Genomic DNA, 19,931 nt, shown 5'->3' with positions numbered 1-19,931 from the left:
AAAAAAACGAGCATATCATGCAGCTGGACAGCCGTCGCTTGGAACTACAAGTTGAACTTAAATTAAACAAATGAAGAAGGAAGATTCGGATCATATTTGGAAAAGACTTGGACAAGTTCTTCGTCAACGACTGCGTACAAATAATTAATGGTTAAACCAAGACTTGGACAAGTTCTTCGTCAAAGACTATGTGCAAGCCATGGTTAAACCATAATTGCTAAAAAATTGAATCCGACACAATGTTCTCTTCCACATTGCCAATCATTTGCTTCCAAAGAAACCCCCTGATATCTTTCTAGCTTGTAAGTTCATCAATACATTATACATACTGCTACCAGTATTAGTTCATCAATACAATATCATTTTGTCTCTACTAGTAGTACAACCCCATACAAAATCTTTAAATATTTCACTTTCATATCTCAAATACTATTTTATTTCAATTTCATACATCCATTATATTTTCCATCAATTTTTTTTTTCTTCTTCCTTCTTTTTCTTCTTCTTCTTCCCGATCTGGTCACTGGGCCTTTTTTTTTGTGTAAAAATTCAGGTTTAAAAAAAAAATTAAATTAATTTTTTTGCCACGTTGGCAATCACGTCAACACTTAACGGATCAATAAATGGAAAATGTAATGGATGTATGAAATTGAAATAAAATAGTACTTGAGGTATGAAAATAAAATGTTTAAAGATGTTGTATAGGGTTGCAATAGACCTCAAACTTGAGGATGTATGGTTTAATTTACCTTTTAAACTATTACTTTTCTTTTTGTATGGCCGATGTGGGATTCAACAATAACAAACTTAGAAAGTTATATTGCTTGACAAAATGGTATAATAGACAGAGGCACAAGGCCTAAAAATTTAAGGGAATGAGGCATGTTGTGTATTAATGTCTTTGATCTTCGCTGGGCAGATTCATTCATTGTGTCAAACACAGCAACACTTCATATGGCATTCCTTTTTTTTTTCTTTCTGTTTTTCCTTTGAATGAATAGCCATATATGCCACTCAAATATGAATAAACTGCGTACTCATTGTTCGATACAAAAACTGAAACAGCACTCTATTTTATTTGGGCAGTAACTCTTCAGTAAGAGTTTTAAACTTTTTATTAACAACTTTATGAATGCACATGGGTTTTCTCAACAAAACCTATCAAATCACCCTCAGTGGCCAACCAAATATCAATCTTCTTTTCCCCAAGAAAGAAATATTGCATCAGTTCCACGAAGTGGCACACTATGGCCCTTCTAGGTTTGCAGAGGATGCAAAGTTTTGCGTGGTACACATGGCCTTTGAATGCAATGGTAAGATTTGGAGCAGCCGAAGAAGTATAGAGAGGATCTAGAAGTCTTGTCACATGAATCAATCCATATCCGCACAAATAGCCCTACCAGCCTACCAACCGTACTTAATTTTTAAGAAAAATTAATTAAAATAATTTCAAAATTTTGAGTTTTAACGAAAAATATAAAAAATATGTGGTAAATGAATAATAACATAATTGATTTTTTAGAATAAAAAGTTATATTTCTTTAAAGTGAATAGTACCGAAATTTTTTCGTTAAAATTTTCTAATTTTTAATGTATTTTCGTTCCATTTTTCATGAAATGACCAAAGTATCTATGACACCGGTTACAAAATTATTTTTGACCTCTAAGCCCGAGACAAGTTGTTTAATAAACATTTTACTGAAGAACAATCTTTTCACAGTACCACTGTATAATTAATCCTTGTATACAATGACACAGCCGATTCTCAAGGTTTCGGTCGGACTACTTGTTTATTTCTTATTATGTTCCTCTCCCACTGATTTTGTGGACCATTTACATTATTATTCGAATAAGAATGTATTATTAAAGCTTAAAAAACTAGTTAGATCGGTATCATAACATAATAAATGTACCAACCTGGTGTATATTATGCCCAAAAAATAATTATTTAGTATTTGGTAAATTGGTGATAAATCAATTTCATATTATATATTTAACTATATTCTTATCATATTTTGATTAATATTTTGGAAGAATTTTGATACTTTGAATTGTATTTTCAAAATAGGACTTTCGACTTCATCTGGAGCAAAACATGGTCAAATGGATGAATTTTGGAGTAATTTCAGTTGGAGGACGTTCGTGAGTCACTTAGCTCGATTGTATCAAAATATCAGATTTTTCCACCAAGCAGTGATTTTCTGGCAATAAAGTAAACGAGCGATGCGCGGTGCTGGAATAGTGACGTTTTGGGCTTGAATTGCTTTTTTGGAGCTCAAGATGACCTCGGATGTGTTTGTGTCTTCTAAAGATGTGTTCAGAACGTCCTGATCTTTAAAACAAGCTGTATGGGCCGGATTTGGAGGATTTCGGAGGCTAAACTGTGGCTGTACAGTTACCTGGCAGATTTTCCTAGTTTAATTAGGACTTTATTTTCTAAATTATTTTATTATTATTTAGTTTCCTAGTTGGAATAAAGGACCTATGTTTTAGGGTTTGTGGAGGGCATATCAGATATATTGCTTGGCCGTTCACAGATGTTTTTTTTACGCTTTCTTTTATGCAACTTTGGAGACAGAGAGAATTGCTAGGGTTCTTGGAGATTTTTTACTTTAAGATGTTTTCATTCTTTTTCTTCTTAATAATATTTTCTATGATTTTATTTACGAATATTCGTAACTAATTCCTTTTGCTAGGGCGAAACCTTGAGCCTTAGCATGAATATGTGATTTTTATTTAATTGCTTATGATTGATTACATGCATACTTTGAATTATTGATCACCGTGATTAAAACTATCTATTTGTCTTAATGCCTGATCACCGTTAGGATCTTTAGAAAAGTAATTTGATGCAATTTTGGTCGGAATGTTCCTTGAAATTGATGCTAGCTTCTTGTGATTAATAATTGTAATTTCGCTTAAGATGAACACCACGTCTTAAGGGTTGCATGGTTTCTCAAAGGGTTTTCAAAAAGTGTAATGAGTCTCTCATGTTCAGATTTGATCCGAACGTCCGGACGGGTTGCATGTTAGATATACATTATATGTTGGAGGTTCCAAGTAGAATATAAATTAGGAAAACCTAACCTTCAAAGTAGCATGTATAAATCATAAGTAATTGGTAAAAATACATGAGATTGCTAGGTGATGGTGAACCCTAGTGCTTTCTTAATTTGATTTCTCCAAAACTTTTCCTTTTCTTTCAACTTCAATGCTATAGATTGTTTTATTTTTTATTAATTAAATTCGTCTTATTAAATTAGGTCATAAAAATTAATTATCTCATATTTTTATTTTATAATAATTTGTTGGAATTGAGTTTATTTCGAATTATTTAATAATCCTTGTGGAGAACGACTTTGCAAGATCCATTTATACTACAATAACCTTGTCATTCTTGCAAGTATTATATGAGTTTTTAGCCTGTTTGCACGTGTAGTAACATTCCTATCAATTGGTATGTGCCAAAGAAAAAAAGGTGATAGTAGATTAATTGGAATTTGATTAACAGTTTAGGGATATAATTGGATATATTGAATGATATATGGGGCAAGTGACTCTCTACTACAGTGATAGGGACAAAAATGTTGCCCAAGCATCACAATGTGGTTCAAATTTCGTCGACTCTCTAATTTAACATCTAAAATAACAAACTTATCATTGGACAACAAAAAAAATGATAAATTGGTTATAGGGATCATAGATGGGTTGATAAACTATTGTCTTTGCACACTGTAATATATTCTCTTTTAAAAAAGCAGAGCTGATAGATGTTTTTGGGGTGGATGGGGGTATATATATTTATATATGTGCCTCCTTCTAGGAAACTTTCAATTATTGATTCCTCACCATTCTTTTAAGAGTTTAGTCAAAAAGAGCAACTAGATTAAGTTTGACTCTAAATCGGAAAAAAAAAACAAGTATTAGGGGTGGACACTTAGAACCGAAAATCAAAATCGAAACACGAACCAAATCAAACCGCACCGAACGGTTTGATTTTGCGGTTTTGAAACGGTTTTGGTTTTGAAACTGAACCGTAACATAGAAAATGGTTTGGTTTCAGTTTTGGCTTTTGAAAACCTACCAAAACCGAACCGCACCGTAAATATTAATAAACATTTAATTAAATGTCCGTATTAGATTTCATGTTTTAATTGGTTGCTTGTTATAATCTATACACTTAGTATGGACTCAACCACACTAGAATATCATCATTCATCACTTTTTTTTGTTCATTAACTTGAAGGATCTTTGTTATTTTATACCATCATACACACACACACATACTAATTGTTTACATAACAAATGTTTTTTTCTTATTGCTACTAGGAAATGCTTATTAATATGTTAAATTGCAAATTGTACATTTTTTCTTAAAAACCAAACCGAAACCGTTTTAAACCGCACCGAACTGAACCAAACGGTTTGGTTTCATTTCAGTTTTGGCTTCAAAACTACACCAAACCAAACCGCAAAAAATTTCGGTTTCGATTTTGGTTTCACTCAAAACTGCACCGAACCAAACCGTGCCCACCCCTAACAAGTATACATGCAACTTGACAGCCGTCGTTTGGAACTACAAGTTGAACTTAAATTAAACTAAATCAAGAAGGAAGATTAGGATAATATTTGGAAAAGACTTGGACGAAGTTCTTCGTCAACGACAGCGTACAAACAATTAATGGTTAAACCAAGACTTGGACAAGTTGTTCGTCAAAGACTATGTGCATGTGCAAACCATGGTTAAACCATAATTGCTTATAAATTGAATCCGACACAATGTTCTCTTCCACATTGCCAATCATTTGCTTCCAAAGAAACCCCCTGATATCTTTCTAGCTTTAAATAGAGGAGAATCCAGCTCGATGAGAGGATAGGTTCAAAATCCTGGTGGGAGTAGGAGTAATCGAGATGGTGTTTGATTAGAAGAAGAAATCCTAATCTGAGTAGGGTATTAACTCGACCTAGAAGGTATCCAATGCTTTAAATAGAGGAGGCTATGTATCGTTCAGGGGCCTCTCTAATTCAACACATAACTGCCCTGCGCAAACTCTCTCAACAACTTAAGATTTTTATTTTCTCTTTTCGTTGACACATTTTTCGTTGGCATCAACAACACTGTGAAAGCAACCGGTGATATCTTCAGTCGGCATAGATAGCTCTGTCACCGTAGAATCGGACGATCTCGCAGCATCTTCTGTTGGTATCAACAGCACTGCGGCGAGGACGGTTGGTTACCTATCCAAGTCTCGGTCAAAAATGATTTCCAAATTCTTATTGGTCGAGGTCATCTCATTAGCCTTCTCGGTGAAGTGAGGTGTTACAGCTTACTGAGCTCGCCGCATTGCACGCCGAGTTATTTTATGATTGGATACTCTCAAGTGGGGTTTAGAGTTTGGCATTCAGACGGTCAAACCACGTTCACCATTAAGACTTATATCCGCTTTGAGTATCTGTGCCCTTACACTTTGGTGTCGATTCGGCGTGAGTTTACTCTGATGAATACCATCACTGTGACCGAATCCAACGACGACGATTCATGAACTTCGTAAGAATAGTAGCCTTGTCTTCAAGTTCGAGAACCTAAGAGGCTGAGACGTGTTTATTCCTCGGTCGCAATCGCAAGACGCAGAAGTCAGCCACGCACCCAACGCAACATCAACAAATTTTACTCCTCGGCCGAGCTCGGCCGACAAGTTGGCACGCCCCGCATTCAACCGAATGACGTAGTTAGCTTATAGATTACTCGGCCTGCGCGCCACGTAGGCTTAGTAGTTTTTAGGGTTAACATTTTGGCAGGCCGGTAGGAGCAAGTTCTAAACTACGAAGTTCATGCCAATTGAAATGCGATCGGTAAAAAAGAAAACAGTTATGGGAAAGTCAACAGCCGATTTGCCAATTCAAAACATAGGACAAAGTGTGCCGCAGGTGCAGAATCCCTTGAGCGCCGTGACACCTGAGTCCACAAGCGCGACTTGTCGAGAAAGGGAAGTTAATCTCGGCAATCAGTTTCACAGTCTCGACGTCCCTAACTGAAACACCTGCATTCTCGATGAAGGGATAGTGGAGTATTGTGACGAGGATGGTGGCGAAAGATCTGATCCACCAACAAGATCGTTTCTTCGAAAACGACTTGACGAGCAGTCTCGGACGGTTGAACATATGCTTAGTCGAGGAATCGATAAACTGCATGACGTGATACGTAGTACTAGTAAGACACGAACCAGATTGCTCGAAATACTGGTTAGTAAGGTCAGCGACCCTAGGTATTTCTATCTTTTTTAGCACTTGCCACCAAGGAATAATCTGCCACCAATCGTACAGGCCGAGTCAATTCCTGCTCGGCTCAAGCCAATTGACTCTGAAAAAAGAGAATGATCGAATAGTAGGCCAAGCGGGTCCGACCATAGAGTAGAAGCCACACCCATTGATATGACTGAGGTTCAGCAGATGATCGATTCGGCCATGAAAAAAGGGTCGAAGTTCCCTAAATTTATACATCCATATCTAGCTTATATGGAACAGCTCGAATACCCTAGAGGTTTCAAAATCCCATATTTTAGCCTTTTTACCTGAGAATCATCCTTATCCTCGTTAGAGCATGTGGCTCGTTTCACCGCGTAATGTGGAGATGTCAATAACGACTTTCACAAGCTGCGACTTTTCAACTTTTCGCTAACTGGGTCAGCATTTGCTTGGTATATCAACCTCCCGTCGAATTCCGTCCAGAGTTGGGAGAAGTTGGTTGAGAAATTTCATGAGTAGTTTTATCGCCCATGGATGGAAATGTCAGTGTCCTCATTAGCAAGGATGGCTCAAGAATCTGATGAGTCACCAATGGATTATCTTACCAGATTTAAATCGGCCAGGAATTGGTGCCGAGTACCGCTCCCCGAAGTCAAATTTATCAGACTTGCTCTAAACGGTCTTGACGTAGAATACAAAAAGAAATTCTTGGGGGCAAACTTTCGAGATATGTATGAACTAGCCCAGCATGTTGAGAAATATGATTATTTGCTCCGTGAATAGAAGATCTCGAAAGCTCCATCCCGAAGGATGATCTACAAAAATCCCACTGTCAGTTATGCATCGACTAAAGGTGAATGCGTCAGCGTGGACGCAGCTGAGATAGTAATAGATAAGCCATACATTTGCAAAACACTGACTCAAATTGACTCTAAGGAAGTCAAAACCCACTCGGCCACTGAAGAAACAATGAAAACGTCAAAAGTTTATACTTTTGATATTACAAAGGCCGATGCAATTTTTGATCAATTTTTATCAGCAAAGATCATCAAACTTCAGCCCGGGCATAACACTCCCAAGGCCGAAGAGCTTAAAGGAAAGATATATTGTAAATACCATAATTCAAGCAAACATACGACAAATAATTACGTCGTGTTTCGAGACAACGTCCAAAACTGGATTGATAACGGCAAACTTAGATTTCCGGAGAAGAAGATGAGTGTTGATACCGACCCATTTCCCACGGCAACAGTAAATATGGTAGATGCTCGCTTACCTAGGGACAAAGGAAAATGGAAGGCAGAGATCGTCACAACTCTCTGAATCAGAATTCTTGGCCACGTTTCAATGCTGATTTTCATTCAAACAAACCATCTACAGCTCTAATGGGACCTGCTATTGTCAAGCCCATGACAGATTATAACACTGATGAAGACAGTGGGTCGGCGGTTTTATGCCGAAAGTGTAAAGCAAATGTCAACACTGAGCCGAAGGAAAAGTCATCTTCGGCGATAGTGGAACAACCTACAACCGCAACACAGCAAAAGGTGCTCAACGCAGGCCAACATCAAGGGGTTTTTGATAGGCTCGGCCTTAAAGTGCGGGTGGAAGAGACATCTTCAGTCAGACGGCACCTCGATTTTGATGCTCCGTTTTATGATGAAGATTATTACACACGCAATTCTAGCAGCTCAGAATCATCACAAAGCCGAAAAACTTTCAAACCTTCTAAACCTCGAGACCAGTGTTGGTATACATATCACTCTTCGAAAGGCGTCTACATTGCACTGTCTAAATCCCAAAAATGTCGGCACTAAAGAATAGACTGCATGGCCCGCCAACGAGCAGCCCAAGAAACTTCGGTCCCTAAATGGCGGCCGAAGAAAACAGTTGCCAATGATGATGAACGATCATCCCTAACTATTATGACATAGCTGGTTCAAGGGAAACAACTAGTCAATCGAGATATTGAAACCACGTTTGAGGAGGCTGATAAAAGGATCAAACTTCTTCTTCGCCCTGGGGAAATTAAGGCACGCTTCGAGCATTTCAGGCAAATAGCTGAAAGCAAACTGTCCTCACCAACCCCACGAGAACCTTTGATCAAGATTCGACAGAATTTACATCCACCATTCCTCGAGGAGGCTTTGGAATATATGCAAGAGTTTCATAAAAATCATTTGGCTAACGATCTGTATGGTTTGCCAAAAGCGTGTCAAGATACAATCGATCTCGTCTTAACTTGCCCGGATGCCGAGCAAATTATTCAGAAAAACTCAGACTTAGGATTGAAAGCTAGGTTCCAACACATACGAAAAGCTCGAGTCCTTGGCTTTGAAGTCGACCCATACACTGATATCGATGTGGCCGACCTTCCTTTCTCATTGGAGGACCTCCAGTATTTACGATACCACTTCAAAGTCTTCTCGGCCGTTTCTCTCTTCGGCCTTACGACCGATGAAATAAAACGAGTCGCACGGTTGGATGCTTATCTCGACACCAGGGATGCCCGTATAATGTACCAAGAGCAAGCTCGTATCCTGGCACCAATACCGGGCATAATTCCGATTTCAGATGCACCTGAGGCACATACACAGAACAAACAGGCTTCCGAAGAGACACCGCGGGAACAAACTATTGAAGAATGAGCATATGAGTCTTTTAGTACAACTTCGATGGAAGCAGATGCCGCAGCCGGTGACCAGGGAAGAGAATAGCCTGAAGAGGATGATCGTAACCCGATGGGCCCGTCGGTCTTGGATAACATGGAAATCAATATGGTCCATGTTTTGCCTGCTGATTTTCAGTCGAGCACATCTCAACCGAATTTCTTCAATGGCAATGTAGTTGCTGAAGAAGCCGGTCACGTTGATTTTGTAACTATTGCTGAAGTCGAGTCAACAACAAAAGATGACAACCTCAATGCAAATTATTTCCTCGATCATCATCGGCCAAACTTCATCATTTGAAGCCATTGTATGTAATGGCACATATCGAAGGGTATCCAGTCTCCAAAGTTTTTATTGACTGTGGAGCCACTGTCAATATCATGCCTGTAAACGTCATGAAGGCATTACGCCGCTCCAATGACGAACTTATCCCCCCTGGGATCACAATGAGCAGCTTTGTTGGAGACAAATCCCAAACGAAAGAGGTGCTTCCTTTAGCAGTAAACATTACCGGCCGTAATCACATGACTGCCTTTTTCATCGTTAACTCCAAGACCGAGTATAATGCACTGATCGGTCAAGACTGGATTCATCAAACCAGCTGTATTCCTTCATCATTGTATCAGGCGCTCGTTTTTTGGGACGGTAAATCGATCATTGTTCACCCGACCGATAGTCAGCCCTTCGAAGCTAACATGATCCAAGCACGGTATTATGATGACCACGTCGACTACATCACCTTACAAGGTTTCAATGATGAATGGCGGCCGACTCGGATTTCTATTCAGAAAGCTATCGAAGTTGGCGCCGAAACTATCCACCAGGATTCGACGAGACTCGGGTTAGCTAACTTCATCCCCGACCCTGATGTTTGACACCGATCGAGAGAAACGTCGGGCCGCAGTTTCATTTACTATGGAACGACTGCTGGCTCATTGGTATACTATATCTAAGTAACCAGATTCAGGTGTTAACCTCGTAGAGTTTCTCGCCGAATGAGATAATCGTCATGTCTTATCTTTTGACAAAATTCAAGCCACCCTGTCCGAGCTCGAAGACAATCGGCCCCATGTCAAGGATCCATTAGAAGAAATTAATGTTGGGATGGCCGATGACCCACGACCTCTATTTATTAGTGCTTTGCTTCCCCAACCTATGAAAGCCGAACTTCGTGCCCTGCTTCAGGAGTTCAAAGATTGTTTTGCTTAGAGCTACCACGAGATGCCTGGCTTAGATCGCATTCTCATCGAGCATGAGTTACGTATTAAACCTGGGTGTAAACCCTTCCGTCAACCACCTCGACGATTCTCGATCGAAGTGAAACTCGGCATCAAGGATGAATTGGTTCATCTCTTGAAAGCAGGGTTCATTCGGACAGCGCGCTACGTTGAATGGTTGGCCAATATCGTTCATGTTTCAAAGAAAAATGGTGATTTGCGCATTCGCATCGACTTAAAAAAATTGAATCTGTTAACTCCCAAATATGAGTATACAATGCCGATTTCGGATTTGTTAATCGATGATGCAGCGAATCATCCCACTAACCCAGAAAAGCACAAGAAGACATCTAACCACTCCAATGTGATCGACACCTTTCCTTCATTTTCCATGTTGGTGGGTTACCTTGAGCCCCTCAAATAATTAACAAATAATTCACGTTTTTCACGTTGGTGGGTTAACCTAAACCTCTCAATAATTAACAAATAAAACCCATATCATCTCTAGATCTCATAAAAACTAAGCCTAAGGATCAATTGATCCGGGTTGTTGAAATTTGATCCAACAGCTACAATTATTATAACTTTTAGAGGGTCCCCTGTTTGTAGCCGTTAGATCAAATTTCAAAGGCACAAATCATTTGTTTTTTAGGTTTAGTTTTTTTAGATCTGGAGATGATCTGGGTTCTAACAAATAAACCTACATGCTTTCATAGTGCATCTACACTATTTGGTTCCGGGAAGTGATAAAATTGAAAGTTGAGAGTTGAACAATGTTTCCACATAAAAATTAGTAGACCGTAATACTAAGTGGCGAAAAAATATATTCTAAAATTACTTTGAATATAGAATAATGGGATTCAATAATTATGTGTTACCTATTGTAAGGATTCGAATTTTCTCCCCTCCAGTCTTGTACCCTCCTTTTATTCTGAGCCGTTCAAAATATTTTCAAGTTAATTTAAAGTTCAAGATTATGCCAAAACTTACCATGAAAAAGAAACCACTAATAAGAAGAGGAAAACATACAGTAAAGGGAAAATTAAAAAATTGGGCCACTAATTGGGTTTGAGGCCCACATGGAAGAACCTAAGAAAAGTTTCTTGTTTCGACTTGCAAGTCTGTTTCCCACAGCGATTCCTACCAGTCCACTTCATTGATTGTTGTCCAAGTTTCTACATGTTTGTTTGTCGATAAGGTTCAAATCAGTCTTACTCTTCTAAGGTCTTTATTTTGAGGATACACAATATTATATTAGTTTAGGTTTAAAGGTTTAAAATATTTGATAATTTAATGAACCAAAATCAACTTAAAATCTATGAACCATTAGAAAACTCATCTTCTTGTTTTGATTAAGTTGTCAAATATTTCAGCCTTTGAATCTAAACTAATATAATCTTTTGATTAATATGCATTTGATTTTTATAGGTCCTCAAAATAAGTACCTTAGGAGAGCATGACTCCAATTGGAAAATAGGAATCTCGTCCGTTTAGTGACAGAGTTCATACTTCAACATTTGCCTGCTTGAAACTATCTACAATCCACCATCTCAATCTATATTCATCTGCCATATATCTGGAATTTGCTTGCCTGCCTGTCTGCTTGTAGCAGAGCCTACTTGTTCGCGTAGTGGAGTATGCCTAGCTACCTATTTGCATGTCCGCCTAAAGAAGCTTATATCCGTATCTGCTTGTTGGCAATCTCATTTTGTGTACTGGGCTGTTGGGAAATAAATTGGTTACAAATTTGTCATTCACGAGATTCTAACTCAAGAATTCTTACAGCTGAAGAGAAATATCACTAACCGTAATACTAAAACACTTGTAGTATTCAATGCTATGTAGCTTTAAAGCCGTACTTGTGTCTCTTGTTTTGCTCACTCTCCTCATGTTTTGTTTGCAATGTCTCTTGAGCTTACAACATATTATGCCCAAAAAATAATGAGTATTTAGTATTTGGTAAATTGGTATGTGCCAAAGAAAAAAAAAAGTGCTCGTAGATTAATTGGAATTTGATCAACAGTTTAAGGATACAATTGGATATATCGAATGATATATAGGGCAAGTATCTTCTACCACATTGGTGGAGATGAGTGTTGTTCTAGCATCACATCGTAAGTTTAAATCTTGTCAACTTCCTAATTTAACATCTAAAATAACAAACTTATCGTTGGACCAAAAAAATTATATATGGGTGTTGTTGCTACAGTGTAATATAGTCTCTTTTAAGAAGGGAGAGCTGATAGATGGGCGTGCGTGTGCGCGCGCATGCGCCTCCTTCTTGGAAATTTGAATAATATTACAACTTGAGCTAGAGTTTCATTCGTTTGCGCGCCTCCTTCTAGGAAATTTGAATAATATTACAACTTGAGATAGAGGTATTCGTTTTGTATACCTTTCAATTATTGATTCCTCACTATTCTTTTAAGAGTTTAGTCAAAAAGAGCAGCTAGATTAAGTTCATCTCTATATGGGGAAAAAAACAAGCTTATCAAGCAATTTGGCAGCGTCGTTTGGAACTACAAGTTGAACTTAAATTAAATTAAATGAAGAAGGAAGATTAGGAGAATATTTGGAAAGACTTGGACAAGTTCTTCGTCAATGAATATGTCCAAACAATGGTTAAACCCTAATTGCTAATAAAATTGAATCTGACACAATGTTCTCTTCCACATTGCCAATCATTTGCTTCCAAAGAAACCCCCTGTTATCTTTCTAGCTTGTAAGTTCATCAATACATTATACATACTGCTACCAGTATTAGTTCATGCTTTCTTTCCCAAAGAAGTAAATTACTCTACCTGTTCATATATTCTTTCAATTTTTCAGGACAATCGGTCGAACGTAAACAGTGTCCAATGATGCATGTCCCAAATAATGAGTACACCATTGAATTAAGGTTAGTTTCTCTCAAAAAGAAAGGAAGTACGATCTGAAAAGTAATTCATAATTTAGAGTTATGGCACAAATTTGTGTTTAACCCCCCTTCTGATTTGCATTTTCTTCTCAGCCAAACACCTTTCAATCCCAACAGACTTAACCCGCAACCTGGAGTAGCTTCACCTAGTACAAAATTTAAAGGGCCAAAACTGGATCGACTTCTTGCAAATGATCTACTGTGGAACGAAATATTTGTACTTTCATGTGCGTTTGCTGTGTCACTGGACCCTCTCTTCTTTTACATTCCATACATCGATGAAAAAAATAAGTGCCTTGGAATGGACAAGAAGCTGAAGAATGCAACTCTTGTTTTGCGACTGCTCACAGATACCATTTTCGTAGTGCATATTATTCATCAAATTCGTCAGGCCATTAAATCTGTCAACTCACATGAAATGGAAAATCCCGGTTGGGAAGCTATGGCAGTAGCCAGAAAGTTGTCGTGGCGCTCGATCGTTACTGACATTCTTGCTGTTCTTCCCATCCCACAGGTAAGGCAATTAGAATTAAAGTTTGATCAATTTTTAGATGTTGTTATTGGAACTCCAGAAAAATCGGTCTGCACTCCTCCAAGCTCTTTTTATCTCTTATATTCACATGTTTAAAGTACAGAATGACTTTTTTTGGAGCGTCTAAACCCTAATAACAACTTCCTAATGTTTTTTGTGAATTATATGATTAGCTTTAAGTTTAACTTGCTTTGTTTGTTTGTTTTGCCCAGGTGCTTTTAGTAGGTGTTTACTTCAAAATTAAAGTATCTGGATATGTGGTCAAAAGATCGGTTCTATCTTTTTTCCTTCTTGCCCAATATCTTCCGAGGATTTATCGAATTCACCTATCCTCTCACAACCTTACACGAACTGGCATATGGGCCAAATGTGCATTCAATTTGTTCCTTTACATCATTGCAAGTCATGTAAGTTTCCTTCTCATTGTCAATTTATTTGTCTTTAAATTAACTTACCCCTACCTATCATCCTACTCTCCTTTGCCATTTGACTAACTCAGAGCGGTAATTCACTTGAGTCTTTAGTTTGGTAAAACTAACTATTGTTTGACTTAACCATTTGTACTAATTAAGAATTTACCCTTAATTTTACGATATATAATTAATTAGTTTTTTGTGTTTTAGGTACTTGGAGCCTTTTGGTATTTTTTTTCTATTCAACGAGAGACATCATGTTGGTATCGGGCATTAAAAAAACCTAACATGACAGACTTGGGTACTTTTTACTGTGACGACCGTGCTACGGCAAGAAATAATATATCATTTCTAGATGAATCTTGTCCCATAAATGTTCCTGCAAATACTACACCGCCGTTTGATTTCGGAATATTTCTTGATTCTCTTCAATCTGGAAACGCGGCGTCGTTGGATATTCTGGGCAAGGTGATCTACTCGTCTTGGTGGGGACTGCGAAATTTAAGGTTGGCAATTCATCGACAACTAATTATTATGTACATTTTATCTTATTTTGTCACATTTCTTGATCATCGTTTGAATTTTTTTTTTTTTGCAGCAACTTTGGCACAAATCTGACAACAAGTACATATGTGTGGGAAAACATCTTTGCAATTCTTATTTCTATCATTGGAATATTCCTATTTTTATATCTCATAGGAAATGCACAGGTTGGTATTAAATCTTTAAGCTTATTTAAAAGTGCTTTTAAAATGATCGAAAATATTTTTAGAAAAAACATTTTTGGGTTCCAGAAATCACTTGAAGTGCTTCTTGGAGAAAACAACAGTTAAGTACTTTTTCCACAAAGCACTTCGAATATTTTTCCAATATTCACTTGCTTTTTACTAAGATTGGTTCCAAAAATATTTTCATCAAAAGTCTTTCAATCATTTTAAAGCACTCCCTCTGTTATTTGTCCTTAAAATTTTCATTTAATTTCCTTCTTGATTATGGTTTATTTTCAATATGTATTATAGAGTGTCATATCAGTTTTCTTTTTGTGTTAAATAGAATTACCAATAACAAGTATTTGTTGTGTGACGTACGTACATACAGACGTTTATGCAATTGGCAACTACAAGGTCGGAGGATATAAGACAGAAGATTAAGATGAAAGAGCGACATATAGAAGAGTGGATGGAGAAAAATGATCTCCCAGAAGATTTTAAAAAAGAGATCAAGAAAAACGTAAAACAAAAACTGAAAGAAAACAAAGACGCTGATCTGGGGAATCTGTTCTCCATTCTTCCTTGGTACACCATGAAACCCCTAAAGCGTTTTCTGTTCATGAATACCCTAAGGACAGTATGTGCAACCTCAACCCCTCTTATATCTTTATATGATCAATAATCTATATGATGCGATTAATTAGATATGATTAAGCTAATATGCATGCATGCAAATAACATATATAGGTACCAATGCTCAAAGAAATGGATGAAAAAGTGTTGAAAATGATCTGCGACTATCTGAGGCCAGTGACGTACGACGAGAATAGCTTCGTTGTGCGAACAGGAGACATTCTCGATCGGATGATCTTCATTACGGAAGGGTTTATATGGACTTATGTGGGCGGTGATCAGAATCGACATGGTGGTGGATCATCATCGGGTTCTCAATCCTCATCAATGCCAACCAACATGCTTAAGAAAGGCCAGTTCTACGGCGAAGAGCTTCTCTACCGGCAGTCATCTCCGTCGCAACTTCCTATCTCCCCACAAACCGTTAAATGCCATACAAAAGTCGAAGCTTTTGTTCTTATGGCCAAGGACTGGACAAGTATAGTCTCCAAATGCAGATCGTTGTTGCCGAACAACATGAACCACGACAACAACAACAACAACAACAACAACAACAACAACAACAACAACAACAACAATAATATGAACGTTACTCATTATGGACAGCCCTTACTGAGGGGCTTCGAGAGCTCTACGGCCTCGACACCAGGAGTCCGGTATTTCGAACCTGCTATGCGCCCCAATTAGTCGTCCTGCACGTCCCATGTGCATGTACCTTATGAACAGCAGTTTTTTAACTTTCTCTTTCTCCTGTTTTGGTCTATGTGGCATGTCTTTGAATTCTCTCGTGGCATTGTTTAATGGAACAGAAAGGTCTAATATGGCCCATTGGGCCTGGTTTAAACATGCAGATTACAAGAAAGTGGGTTTCGTAGTAACCCATTGGGCCTATGAGGAAATACTTTTTGTTTTGATGGAAGACACAGAACGCTTAATCTATCATAATCCTAACTAATTTTCCCACTCACCGTTACAACTTGGGCTAACCCTAAACATAAATCCAAAAGTCGTTATGTTATTAGCGCACTAAAATAGTCTCATAAGTCGTGTTATTGTCATTAGCACTTCAAAATAATTAGGATAAATCATGATGTTATTGTTATTAGAACACAAAATAATATCCAAACCTAGCCCCGAACAGGTACCTGAGAAAATCAGAATTTCGAGTATAAAGTATAAAACCATAATTTAAAGTCGGATACATAATTATTTGATAGCCATGGTAAACTTTCCAATAACATTAAATGTCAAATGTCCATATCATCCACAATTATCGAAATCCCACCAATGCCTCCGAAAGAAGAGCTCATGAACCCAACCCACCAACACTTGACAAATTACCTATTTTCTAGCTTTCCATTTGCTACTCAAGCAACCGTTGTCTCTACTAATAACTACTTATCCCCGATTTGTCTTGCCGGAGTTGAAGATTCATGTAGCGCACTCACCTCCCTTCTCAAGAAAGAAGGCAACGCAAAGGCAGCTGAGTGCATCTGCCAAAAGAACGACGCTGTTATTCTGCCTTACAAGTATATCTAAAGCAAGCGAAAAGGATGCAAATACAGCAGATTGTTATGTCAGCTGAATCAGAAAATGACTCCTACCTCGGAGTTATAGAACTGGAGTTCTCTCTTATGTTTGAGAGCTCCTTCTAACTTCTCAATAGAATTGACGGGGTTTTTGAAATCAACGGGAGGCCACGCTGTTGAGCACAGCAGAAAACCTATCACACCACTGCATGACAAGTAATCTCACAAGTAAGAGTGATTTCATTATATCTACCTGGTCTTAAGAAGGACCGGATAAGCAAGGTGTTAGTCTATACAACTTCACGCGGAAGCTCAAGACATCTTTTCTATGCTAAAAACTTATAAATATATGTAAAGGTTGAGAGTGAGAGAGTAGATTAATGCGAGGAAAGGAAACTACAGTGTTACCTTGGATACGTAGGAACACTCGCCCAAGCATATTCGACAGACCCCTTGAATGTTTGATGGCAAACAGAGATCAGATCTTGAATAAGATGTGTATGGAGCCACATGCTCTCTGCCATGTTACAGAGAACACCACCAGGCCTTAATGCTCTAGCTATTGTCTCAAAAAATGGCTTCTCTACAAGCTCTTGGGCGGGACCTGCATCCAAAGGAAACCGTACGTTTAAGCACTAGATTTAGAAATCTTATTATAACAAGTCTTTATATTGCACATCGAGATCAACCAAGGGAGATAGGGAGGAGGGGGGCACAGAAAAGAAAGTAACCAGAAACAAACATGTCATCTGGTAATATTTATATGATCACAAATCAATTCAACAATAATTTGAAGTCAGCCAGCCAATAAGTGCACGGCAAAACTATTGTAAAAGTAAAAAACATACCAACAGGTGCAAGCCTTAAGAATTCAGTAGCTGTCATGGATTAAAAATGAGATATAATCCAAATACAAAGTCAATTTGACATTAACAATTTAATCAACAAATAGTAAGTATTAAACCTACCATCAGCGATGTGAAGGTGCACGCGAGGGTCCTCAAATCCAACAGCCAACCGAGGAAAAAACTTCTTGGACACCTACAAAAAGCCAAACAAAAGAAATTAGTTAGTCATCTCATATTCTTAACATAAAATACATGGAGGACATTACACCACTTACATCAATAACCATCTTATCTATCTCACATATATCAATATGCTCAACAGAAGGATGGCGAGAAACCTCCCTAAGAACCCCACCATCACCATCGCCAACAACCAGAACCTGCACAAAAAATCATATAACACTTCACTGTAGGCGATATAAGAAAACAAAAACAAATATATGAAGGCAAAATGCTTCTCATTTCCAGCACAAAAGTAAATCAAACTGCAATCACCAGGCTGTAACCAAGTCCAATTATTATAAGGACGTGGGTTTTGAATTCATACTAACACCATTTCATATTCGATGCCCTATTCTTTGCCGAACAAGGAAACTTGTTCACAGAGCAAATGGTCATCTACAGGATAACTTCTACTAAATCCACTCGCACTGTGACAGAGTAATACCATTGTGCAGATATGGCTACAAAATCATTGCATCCAAGTCCAGCCAACAGGAGGTAGATAACTACAATTTTATGAGCTAAACACTATATCTGATGCCTGGCTCGTAAGTCGTAACTAACAAGGGATCCCAAAATGTATATATAGCCTTTACAATTCATAGTACAGTCAGCAACATGACCATGAGCTCATCTATTCGGGTTCAGCTGACCATTACCATCTTAAGCTTCCCATTCAATACCCACTGAAACTACTGAATAACACCAGAACATGCAAAAGAAAAGTGCATGAAGAACATTCAAACTCTATTCAAATCCCAGATAAAGTATTTTACTTTTGGAAATAAACGCTAAAAATTGATCTTAATCTAGTTATACTATCTGTTCTCATGGTCATGAGTGATCGTTTGATCAAGAGATTCAGACTTTAAACACGCACAACAAAAAACACAAGGGATGGATCATGTAAAATTACTGTCTTGGGGGATGGAATTGAACAAAGAGGTAGATGTGCTATCATCTCCTGGTATGCACATTCATCTTTCTCACTCAGCTGGACAAGGCCATCAAGAACAAGGACTTTTCCATATATTGAGGACTGCATAAAAAGGAATTCACGTCATAAATAAGACTAAAAGAAGGAACACAAGGTAGATAAACAACCAAATTCAACTGTCTAACACAAAAATGACAAACCTCAAACACCAAAATCTCTTGGAACTCTGATTTCCCCCTATACAGAATATTTTCTACTTTCAGTGAACGAGCTTCACCTGAAAAAATAATAATAATAACAACAAAAATGAAAACCATCAAACACAACTAGATGCATAGAAACTATTTCAAGTTAGAGGTGCGAAATTTCAAAAAGGAGTATTTTTATTAGAAGCGAAAAAGTTTAAAGAAGCACTACTTTAAATAGTGAGAAAAAGAAAGAACTTTGATTTGTTTTCGAAATGTGATTTTTCTGGATCGATAACATCATCATTCGCATGAAGCATATAGCTGTTTGCTGCAGAGAATGATACCAAACTTTGGTTTCTGCCACTTGAATGCGCTCTCCCTCTCTACTGGATCTACCTTGTAAACTGAAAGCCTCCTAAACTTAGCCATTCAGGTCTCATTGCTGTAAGGTTCCATGTAGCTTAACTCTCTCTCTCTCTCTCTCTCTCTCACACAATTTGTTTTTACTGTCAGGATAGCAGGGTCACGGAGTATCATAAACTTGATTGAGTAGTTATGGCTAACAAAAGAGAAGATTTAGATGTGGAGAACCCGGCAGAGGGGTTAGTACTTCTTTTCCTTAAGACTGCAATTTTTTTGTCTGTCATTTTTTTCAAATATAAGTTTGTAGCAAACACTGGGACTCGTACCTGTACTGGCATTGGCTGGTCAAAATACTTCATCGATCGTATGGCTGTAACTCGTGATTATGATCCATGCACAAGCTTCACTTATATATTGCGTTGGGACAATTTAAGTCATTTGTGTTTCAATATCACCTGACGCTTTCCAATGCCGAGCATTTAGTTTCTTTCCGTTTCATCTGTGTGC

At 37.9% G+C, this 19,931-nt stretch overlaps 2 protein-coding genes across 2 annotated transcripts; one reads left to right on the top strand and one right to left on the bottom strand.

Annotated features, from left to right (window-relative positions):
• The first annotated feature begins 12,629 nt into the window (after positions 1-12,629).
• On the top strand, positions 12,630-16,181 carry LOC103420845 (cyclic nucleotide-gated ion channel 1-like). Its single transcript, XM_017328222.3, has 8 exons — positions 12,630-12,854; positions 12,962-13,031; positions 13,143-13,563; positions 13,794-13,988; positions 14,205-14,500; positions 14,593-14,704; positions 15,093-15,341; positions 15,452-16,181. Exons 2-8 carry the CDS (start codon positions 12,991-12,993, stop codon positions 16,022-16,024), a joined length of 1,887 nt encoding a protein of 628 aa, XP_017183711.3. The 5' UTR covers positions 12,630-12,854; positions 12,962-12,990; the 3' UTR covers positions 16,025-16,181.
• A 316-nt stretch (positions 16,182-16,497) lies between these two features.
• LOC103420795 (spermine synthase-like) lies at positions 16,498-19,689 on the bottom strand. Its single transcript, XM_070825018.1, has 8 exons — positions 19,074-19,689; positions 18,853-18,975; positions 17,990-18,094; positions 17,835-17,907; positions 17,692-17,744; positions 17,275-17,501; positions 16,942-17,071; positions 16,498-16,830 (listed from the first exon to the last, which is right to left on the bottom strand). The coding sequence occupies exons 1-8, from the start codon at positions 19,188-19,190 to the stop codon at positions 16,732-16,734; spliced, it is 927 nt and encodes a 308-aa protein (XP_070681119.1). The 5' UTR covers positions 19,191-19,689; the 3' UTR covers positions 16,498-16,731.
• Between the last annotated feature and the right edge of the window lie 242 nt (positions 19,690-19,931).

This window comes from Malus domestica, chromosome 07 (assembly GCF_042453785.1).
Source record: "Malus domestica chromosome 07, GDT2T_hap1".
Lineage (NCBI taxonomy): Eukaryota > Viridiplantae > Streptophyta > Magnoliopsida > Rosales > Rosaceae > Malus > Malus domestica.
The sequence above is the reverse complement of the archived record's forward strand: the minus strand, read 5'-3'. Positions and strand labels throughout refer to the sequence as shown.

What these genes read in the sequence shown, in the direction of transcription:
- LOC103420845 (XM_017328222.3), top strand. Translation starts at nt 12,991, where the DNA reads ATGATGCATGTCCCAAATAATGAGTACACCATTGAATTAAG. An exon ending in GAGTACACCATTGAATTAAG is followed by an intron (nt 13,032 to 13,142) that starts GTTAGTTTCTCT and finishes TTTTCTTCTCAG; the next exon opens with CCAAACACCTTTCAATCCCA. An exon ending in CTGTTCTTCCCATCCCACAG is followed by an intron (nt 13,564 to 13,793) that starts GTAAGGCAATTA and finishes TGTTTTGCCCAG; the next exon opens with GTGCTTTTAGTAGGTGTTTA.
- LOC103420795 (XM_070825018.1), bottom strand. Translation starts at nt 19,190, where the DNA reads ATGGTTTTCATTTTTGTTGTTATTATTATTATTTTTTCAGGTGAAGCT. An exon ending in CAATTCCATCCCCCAAGACA is followed by an intron (nt 18,095 to 18,852) that starts GTAATTTTACAT and finishes TTTTTTGTGCAG; the next exon opens with GTTCTGGTTGTTGGCGATGG. An exon ending in TCCAGTTCTATAACTCCGAG is followed by an intron (nt 16,831 to 16,941) that starts GTAGGAGTCATT and finishes TTCTTTTGGCAG; the next exon opens with ATGCACTCAGCTGCCTTTGC.